Below are 9,191 nucleotides of genomic sequence, written 5' to 3'. Positions count from 1 at the left end.
GTCACGAGTTTTCCTTGTCCACAGTTTGCAATACTGTTTCCCCCAAACCCCTGCACCTATCTCCTTGAAACTTGGCAGGCTTTGTGGCCCCAGCAAAGCTACCATCTCTGCAGTTTTCACCCCACTGTGGCTTAACACATACACGTGACATGAGTTTTGCTTGTCAGTAGCTTGAGGTACAGTTTCCCAGAAACCCCTGCACCTATCTCTTTGAAACTTGGCAGGCATGATGGCCTTCATTAGAGCTACCACCACTGCAGTTTTCAACCCATTGTGGCTTAACACACACACGACATGAGTTTTGCTTTTGGGATTTTGAGGTGCAGTTTCCCAGAAACCCCTGCACTGATCACCTTGAACCATGGCATGCATCATGCTCTCAGCAGGTTTCATCTGAATCAGCCAAAAGACAACAAAGTTATAGATATTTCATTGATTCCCCATTATACTTTATGGCCCAATCTCTGAATCTATTTGGAAGCTCCAAATCGATTCAGAAAGCCTAAAGCTTCCAGCGATTTGATTTGGATTCATAGATTTGGCCTCCAGATCATCCGAATCATCTCCGAATTGTGATCTGAAGCTTTGCACAGCCCTAGTGTCCACCATTGCACTTTGGGGAAACTACTGTTTCATCCATTTCTTCATGTTGCTTCTATGCCCATTGCACCTGTTTATTTTTATTTTCCCTAGAGATAAGTAATAATGTGATGTTTGTATCTTAATATGCTTCATTTACTTGGGGTCCTGTTCTGCCAGGAAACTATTAACTACTTTTTTTAATCCAAAGTACAGTTCAAGCTTAAGACTTTGCTGAGCCTGAAATTAATCCTTATATAATGAGGAGACGAGTGAAGATTCACCTGATACATTTAGGTACTTGCTACAGGAATTACTTGCATCTAACATTTAAATCTGCCCAGTGCACCTTGTTTTCAGCTCTCTAGTCTTATCAATTAGCTCAGAACTATCAACTGCATGAGTCTTGATGTCACCACACGTGAGAGAGAGAGAATCTGGTTCAAGTTATTGTTTGTTTTACTTCTAAAACAGGCTTGTCCAACATACAGCCCGCAGACCGCCGTGCAGCCTGCCAAGCCATTTTCTGAGGCCCAAGGTCCCTCGCTCAGGACAGGCAGGTGGGGGAAGGGAGGGGAGCTGTTCACCCCCATGGGGCCAGGCTCGTCATGTGAGCTGGGTCCCGCTGCTGCCGCCCCAAGGGCTGCGTGGCGTGGCACAGGGCTGCCCCAGCTGTGCCTGACGGGATGAGCTGGCGACAGTACCTACTTTTACTCCTCTCCGGCTTGGCCCCTTGCCCCCGGCATCCTGCCTGCCTCTGGGGACCCACCGGGCTCGGTGGCTGTGGGGCAGGAATTGGGCACAGTGCCTGGTCCAGGCAGTCAGCAGGGCAGCCCTGGGGGGGCCTCAGCAGGCGGGGTCCTGGCATGACTTCTGTGGGGTGAGGCGGTGGGATCTGGTGTCTGCCGCACCCTGCGCTTCAGGCTTGCAGTGCTGAGGCCACTGGGGCTGTGTGCGCAGGTGGCCAGGCACCACGGTATGCAGGGTCATGTGGGTGAGCAGGTGAGGGGCTACGGTGCAGCGGCTGCCTCACTGCAGCCCCCCTTGGGCAGCGCCAGCTTGTGGGGCTGCGCTGCTCAGGGGATGGGGATGTGGAGCTATTTATTTCTCCCCTTCAGTCTCTGGGGCAGTAGCTGGCTGGATGCAGAATGGGTCCCTCCTGCCCCTGCCCACCAGCAGCTACCATGAACCTTGCAGTAACAGGCAGGTGCAGTAGGGCTACACAGGTAGGGTCTCCCTGACCCAGGACAGAGGGTGTTTGAATATGGCTCCCTGGCCCACTGGGTGATAAAAAGTTCATGATCTGGCCCCACATTCAAAGAGGTTGGACACCCCTGCTCTGAAACATCTACTGAAATGACCTGAGAGAGAATTTTGGACCTCACTGTCTTTTAAATCAAAGTTTTGTGGTTTTTTGTCCCTACAAGCAGAGATGGCTAGGAAAAGTGGGGTATGGGATTCACTCAGGTTTCCCTGGAGTGAATTTTGACCAAGGCATAAAATGAGGAGGGTATTTTTCATATATTTTAGGAATGACCTGCATAAGAAGAGTTTGTCTGAATATTGCTTAGCCACTCGTTATGATCTGTGTAACTTAGGGGGTCATCTCATTCCTCATGTAACCAGATTTCTCACATAGGACATACAAATGCAAACTAGTGTGCTGTGTCTATGCTTGTAACTGTATTTTGTTCAGCCTGTTATAGTGGGCTCTAACACCTGTTAACCATGGCAAACCCACTTCTCAGAGACTGAGAACTTTCTTCTCTGGTATTATAATGACCTCTTCTTTTTGCATACATGTATTCCTATGGTTGCTCTAGAACCAGGTTTCCTAAATGACAGTGCAGGTTACTACCAAATGATACGCTGAGCAACCCCATGCTGGTTTTATTTTATGATGAGGATGAAGATTTATTATTTCATAGAATCAATGGACTGGAAGGGACCTGGAAGATCATCAAGTCTGGTCCCCTGCCATAGGCAGGAGGTTAATGAGGTCAAACTAGCTCAACGAGGTGCTTATCCAGCCTCCTCTTGAACACTTCCAAGGATGGCGATGGTACCATGTCTGCCAGGAGTGTGTTCCATGTTTTAGTTAACCTTACAGAGAATAAGTTCTTCCTTATGTCCAGTCTAAATCTTCCCTTTGTTAGTTTGTGGCCATTGGTCCTCATCTTCCCAAGAGGTGCTTTCCTGAAGAGCTGCTCCCCCAGATCTTGGTGCTCTCCCTGGACATACTTATAGGTGGCTATCAAGTCACCTCTCAGCCTACTCTTACACGCACTGAAGAAGCTTAGTCTTTCCTCATAGGACCTATTGTCCAGGCCTCTGATCATGTGGGTGGCCCTTCTCTGCACCCTCTTGAGCTTATCCGTATCCTTCTTGAAGTGCAGTGCCAAAAACTGGGCACAGTACTCCAGCTGCAGCCTCACCAGTGCTGAGTAGAGGGGGAGAAGCACCTCTCTGGATCTGCTGGCAACACATGAGCTGATACACACCAGAGTTCTATTTGCTCTGCTGGTGACTTCATCACACTCTTGGCTCATATTCATCTTCTGGTTGGTTGTGACCCCCAGGTCCCATTCAGATGTTGTGGCAGCCGCGCACTAGTGTATTTGCATTACATTAGTGCTTAGAGGCCTTGAGAGAGATCAGGTTCTTGTTGTGTTAGGTGATACCTAGAAGAGAGTTTCTTCCCCAAAGAGGGAAACATTTGTAAATGTTTGTCTGACACTGATAGGGAAGAAAAAAATATTAATAATAAGAAGAGTCAGCAATATTATGTTTAACATAATTACCTACCAAGTTGTTGCTTTCATAAGGATAATGATATATTTTCAACAGGCATCATTTATGGACTGCCTTTCTTTGGCTGAAACGCAAGATCCAGGACTGCAGCTTTCTGTGAAGTTCTGTAGTTTTACGTAGTAAACCATTTTGATCTTCTGTTTCCTTTTTAAAAGCCTGCACAGAGATTTATATGTATGTATGCAAGTGAAAGGAGGGGCAAAGAAAACTTTCCTTCTGACTATTCCTCTTCCTAAGATCATCATCTTGCTTTTAATTTTCTATTTATATTTTTCCCTAAAATAGGGAGAGAACCAGGAAAAAAGAAATAGGCAGAAGAACATGAAGATAAATTCAAAGGAAGCAAGAGGGGAAGGGAGAGTGTTGGCTTCCATTTGCTAAGTATCAGGTGTTACTTTTTTCTTTAGGAAGAAGCACGAATCCCGTGATGACACCCTGGAGGAACTCACTTTTACCTCTCCACTGCCATCCCCATCCAGAGACTGGCAAGGAAGGTAACCTTCTGAAATGAGAAACCCAGATTTATGTAGCCACTTTCTAATCAGTTTAGTTATTAAGATGTACAAGTGCAGTTCTTGGAGTGTGCAGTGAATATGGAAATAAGCATGCATTTGCCAGAGTAGAAACTGCTCCTTTATTTCTGCATGTAATTAGGTAAAAATGTTCTAATTATTACTACTGACTTGGTTCTTTTGCATCCGAAATCATACAACATGTACTATGTGGTGAAAAAATAACATAGTTTTGAATCAAAGATCTAAGAACCCCTTTTAAAGTTGATTTTAATATCTATTTTATTTTAAATTATGCATTGCCAAATATTGCCATCTTCATAAGCATCACTAGAAGACTTGAGTCTTTTATGAAACTCAGGATTTATGAGGAAAGGTTGAAAGAACTACCTTTATTGAGTCTGGAGAGGGGCTGGGCAGTGAGGACGGGAGAGCAGCCAAGCAGGGAGGAGTCTGAGTCTGCATTTATCTGCTTATTTTCTCACACCTCATGACACCCTTCAAAAGATCTTGCGGCATCCCAGGGAGTCATGGTATCCTGGTTAACAATCATTGAGATAGACTATTCCCTGTGGCAGAAGAGGACTGGATTAGGAGCAGTAGCATCAAATAAAGCAGAGGAAATTTAGGTTGAAGATTAGAATGAAATCTCTGTCTATGCAGGTGGTCAAGTACTGAAACAGGCTACCTAAGAGGTTATTGAATCTCCATCCTTGGAAATTTTAATAAGCAAGTTAGATGGATACTTGAGTGGGATGATTCTGCCTTGAGCAAGGGACTGGACTAGATGACTTCATGAGGTCCCTTCCAGCCCTGTATTCTTATGATTTTAAGACTTGGTTCAATATGAAGAGGAGTTGCATTTTTAATTTGAAGAGCATTAGAGAGATGGTGTGCTGCCAACTTCTATTGATTCCACACAGCCATCCTGTTTCTTCCTTGTGGAATACAAAGGGAATATATTTATCACATACACTTAGTGTTGGATCTCCTTATGATGTTCTACAAATGGAGCAGTCTTGAGAAGGACCATCGCCAGCTTGTATTCATAGTTTCATTGTTGGTAGGGTCGGAAGAGACCTGAGCAGATCATCAAGTCCGACTCTCTGCCATGGCAGGGAAGAGTACTGGGGTCAAACAACCCCAGCAAGGTGTTCATCCAGCCTCCTTTTAAAGACCCCCAGAGTAGGAGCCAGCACCACTTCACCTGGAAGTTGATTCCAGATCCTAGCCACCCTGACCGTGAAGTAGCACCTTCTGATGTCTAGTCTGAATCTACCCTCTGCCAGCTTGTGACCGTTATTTCTAGTCACTCCCGGTAGTGCTTGGGGGGACAGGGACTCCCCCAATGCCTGCTGGTCCCCTCTGACTAGTTTGTAACAGGCCACTAGATCCCCCCTCAGCCTTCTCTTCTGGAGGCTGAACAGGTTCAGGTCCTGTAGCCTCTCCTCATAGGGCCTGCCCTGCTGCCCCCTGATCATGCGAGTGGCCCTCCTCTGGACCCTCTCCATGTTGTCCACATCCCTCCTGATGTGCGGCACCCAGAACTGGACGCAGTACTCCAGCTGCAGCCTGACCAGTGCCGCATAGAGGGGGAGGATCACCTTGGACCTGCTTGAGATGCATCTGTGGATGCATGATAAGGTATGGTTGGCTTTCCTGACTGCTTCCCCACACTGTCGGCCCATGTTCATTTTGGCATCAATGATGACTCCAAGATCCTTTTCTGCCTCTGCACTGATGAGAAGGGAGTTCCCCAGCCTGTAGGTATGCTGCTGGTTCTTCCTTCCCAGAGAATATTATAGTGCAATAAAAGACATTGAGGAGTTATTTTAACTAACTCATTTTTAAGTAGGATTTAGCAATCCATATAGATAGGGACTGTTGTATCAGCTAACCATGTAGGATCTTTAGGATGAACAATGAGCAATTAACATTAAGTTAAACATGGCTGGTATTTGTCTACACATACGTTAAACTTGACTTTGCAGTTATGTCAGATAATGCAATCTAATTTTAACCTGACCTAATTTTTAGCAAAAATAAGTTCCAAAAAGCTGGACCCTAGGTGTTCCTGGACTTTCCCCCATTTTTCCATCTGATGTTACACAACCAAAACCTTCTCCTAGTATCAGAAGCACAGAGATACATGACAGATAGCAGCCTTTGATCTGAGGAATTTCCAAGTCTTTTTTAGTAGCGGCCCTTTGAAACTTCTGTACTTCATGAACCTGTGACATTGACTGAAATCTGAGAACTTATACAAGATTATGTGTGATATGATAACATATTCAATGGCAACCCTGGCAGGGCTAAATTCTAAGTAAGAGGAGCTGCAGCTTAAAAATAGATCTTGGAACAGATCCCTTGCTTCCCTCCACCAATTAGGAAATTCTGTGTTGGTTTCTCTACAGTATGCCAGATCACATGGGTTCACCAACTAGCCAGAGCAGTGCAATCATCAATGACCGGCTGCAGGAGCTAGTGAAGCTCTTTAAGGACAGGACTGAAAAAGTGAAGGAGAAGCTGATTGACCCAGATGTTTCTTCTGAAGATGAAAGCCCCGTGGCATGTGAGTTAGAGCTGAGTTGGAAGCTCCTAGGTGATGGGTATAATGTGGGTCAAAGGATGAAAGTCAATGAGGACAGAAATTGTAGCAACACAGATAGTTTTTGTTGCTTTATAAAGCCCAAGGAACAAAAGCAATTATTTGAGTTTGTACATTGAAAGCTGGTCTTCCAGAATAGCAAAGGGATATATTCCAAAAGGGAATTATTGAACAGATGTGTTTGGATTAGATGGTTTGTGTATATCAGTAATACTGTTGGAGCAGAGTTCAGTGAAATGATTGGCAATTTCAGTCTAATCCTTTATGCAAAAAAAATGTACTTTAGTCCCTACTCCCCATTTGTTCCCCATACAAAGTGCCATAACTGGCAATCTTGACCCTTTACAAAAGGAGGGATGGTGGTCATCTTGACCAAAGCTCAGAGGAAAGATTTGGGAGACCTGGATTCTGTTCATTATTCTGCAATAGACTAGTGAGCATCTCAGGTTAATACCTCTATACACTTCCCCAAGTATAAAATGGAGTAACAACCCCTACATGACTCAAAGGAGTGTTGTAACACTAAATATATTGTTAGCTTAACAGTGTTTTGAATTTTTCACCACGAAGAGGCTGCATATATTTTGTTATTCCTGTTGTTAAAGACACAGGAGTGGTTTGATATGAAAGCTGAGATACTTCTAGGTCTTTATGACAGGCTGGTCTATGAAGGTAGCCTGAAGCCATGAACAAGAACTCCTTACTGTTAATGTAAAGTGTCCTTTCATGAAGGTGGCCATTTTAATAGACACTTAAAGATCAGAAAACAAATATAAGACCAGTAGTTTGGCAAAAATTTGCACTGTTTTCAATGTTTCTATGGATTCTCCTAGCCCCTGCCAAGAAAAAGCCTCCAGAACCACTGCCTCCACCCCCTGCTGAATTAAAACCTGAAGCTGCAAAAGTTGAAGAGGAGGAGCATTACTGTGAGATGCTTTGCTGCAAATTCAAACGCCGTCCCTGGTTTGACATCTTGAAGAATTACCAGTTCCCAAGTAGCATAGACCCTCTCACCAGTGAGTAACTGAAAATTATTGTTTAGTTGAGATAGACTACCCCTGTCTTCAGGAATGTAAAAGGAATGAGAGAACTATAAGGAAGGAATGAGAGGAGAAAAGGAAGGAGGTCATGGAAAGGGGGAAGAAAACCAGGGAAAGAAGAAAGGAACAATTTTAATGTGCATATGGATGTGCCTATGACTGGATTTTTTCTTTTGGAAGTGCAAAAGAAAGCAATACTTTTCTTTAGATATGGTTGGTAGCTAAAGGTTTTCTTCCACAGCTGTGACTGTAGGAAGTTTCTCAGTCAGTGTGTGGCAACATGCCAAAGTACTTTTAGCCCTTTTATCTAACAAAAAATTGGTTAGACCACTGTGAAAAATCCCTGGAAAACCAACCCCTTCCCTCCCATACCTCACCCATTTCTAAGAATCGCCTCTCTCCAAGAGCCTGCTGTCATAGCCAAAGAAATAAGTAACCTTGAAATAATTAAATTAGAAATTAATTCTTAAGGTAGAGTGCTGAGAATTTAGCAGATTTTGGTACCCATCATTTTAGTGCCCAGTTCATTCACACATAAGGCCAATCCTGTTAGCAGTAGGCAGGTATTTCTGATCAAGTGCCATTGGTGACAGAACTCAGAAATCTTCTGAGAGGTACTTTTCAGAAGGTGTTACTTTTGCTGTGCACTAGATCTTTGGCAGCTTTGAAACAGGACATGGTATTAGCAGAACTCAGCCTGTGAATATTTGAGAAGACTTGCTGACTCCTTTTTTCTCACCTTTGCTTTCCTCTGCTTAGATCTGATGTACGTGCTGTGGCTGTTCTTTGTTGTAATGGCCTGGAATTGGAACTGCTGGCTGATTCCAGTCCGTTGTACCTTTCCATACCAGACACCAGATAACATCCATTACTGGCTTCTTATGGACTATCTCTGTGACCTCATCTACCTTCTGGACATCCTTGTCTTTCAGGCCCGCCTACAGTTTGTCAGAGGAGGAGACATCATTGTAAGTGGCAACTGGTAGCCCTTTCTCCTCTTAGGCAGAATTCTATAGCAGCAATATAGCTTACTTGGGCTATCTCTCTGAAATCAATGATACTTCAAATCTATAAAAAGGTCTTCTGATAAACCTTTGGAGATAAGAACTGCTGACTAAGAGGCAGCTCTTCTATTGTATCCCCTACAGCAGGCGTGGACAAAATATGGACCACGGGCCAGATCCAGCCCACCAGTTGATTGTATCTGACCCGCAGCTGCCCCCATGGCACTCTGCATGGGGCTGAGTCCCACCCACTCCCACCCAGCCCCAGCTAGTGTGGCTACTTATGCTGGGTGGGCCAAGTGGATGGAAGGTGGCCAGAAGCTGGGGCTAGAGTCCTGTATGCTGGGGCAGGAGCTGCCTGGCTGCAGCTTCCCCCCTGACTGGCTGGGCATGTGATACCCAGGGAACTGCTGGAGGTGGGAAGAACTGAGCAGTACTGGTCAGGGCTGTGGCTGGGACCAGGTCTGGAGCAGCGCTGTTAATGAGCATGGGGCAGGTGTGGGCAGGAACATGGTACAGACTGCCTTGGGCAGGAACAGGTAAGGTTTGAGCACTGTGGGGGGATTTGAAAATTGTTTTCAGATATCTATAAGCAATTATACAGAGGATGGAGATGGGCTTTTCACTGTTTTGTGGG

At 44.9% G+C, this 9,191-nt stretch overlaps 1 protein-coding gene across 5 annotated transcripts in view; it reads left to right on the top strand.

Moving 5' to 3' along the window:
• Window positions 1-9,191, top strand: part of CNGB1 (cyclic nucleotide gated channel beta 1) — a 158,407-nt gene that overhangs the window by 111,876 nt on the left and 37,340 nt on the right. For all 5 annotated transcript variants that reach the window (XM_019505900.1, XM_019505901.1, XM_019505902.1 and 2 more), the window contains 4 exons: window positions 3,798-3,884; window positions 6,317-6,474; window positions 7,344-7,526; window positions 8,310-8,518. In XM_019505900.1, coding sequence (XP_019361445.1) covers window positions 3,798-3,884; window positions 6,317-6,474; window positions 7,344-7,526; window positions 8,310-8,518 — 637 coding nt within the window. The remainder of the gene's footprint in view (window positions 1-3,797; window positions 3,885-6,316; window positions 6,475-7,343; window positions 7,527-8,309; window positions 8,519-9,191) is intronic.

The sequence above is a fragment of the Gavialis gangeticus genome, unplaced genomic scaffold (assembly GCF_001723915.1).
Source record: "Gavialis gangeticus isolate Ggan-Ray unplaced genomic scaffold, GavGan_comp1, whole genome shotgun sequence".
Taxonomy (NCBI): Eukaryota; Metazoa; Chordata; order Crocodylia; family Gavialidae; genus Gavialis; species Gavialis gangeticus.
Note: the sequence above shows the minus strand (reverse complement) of the source record. Positions and strands in the feature narration are given on the sequence as shown.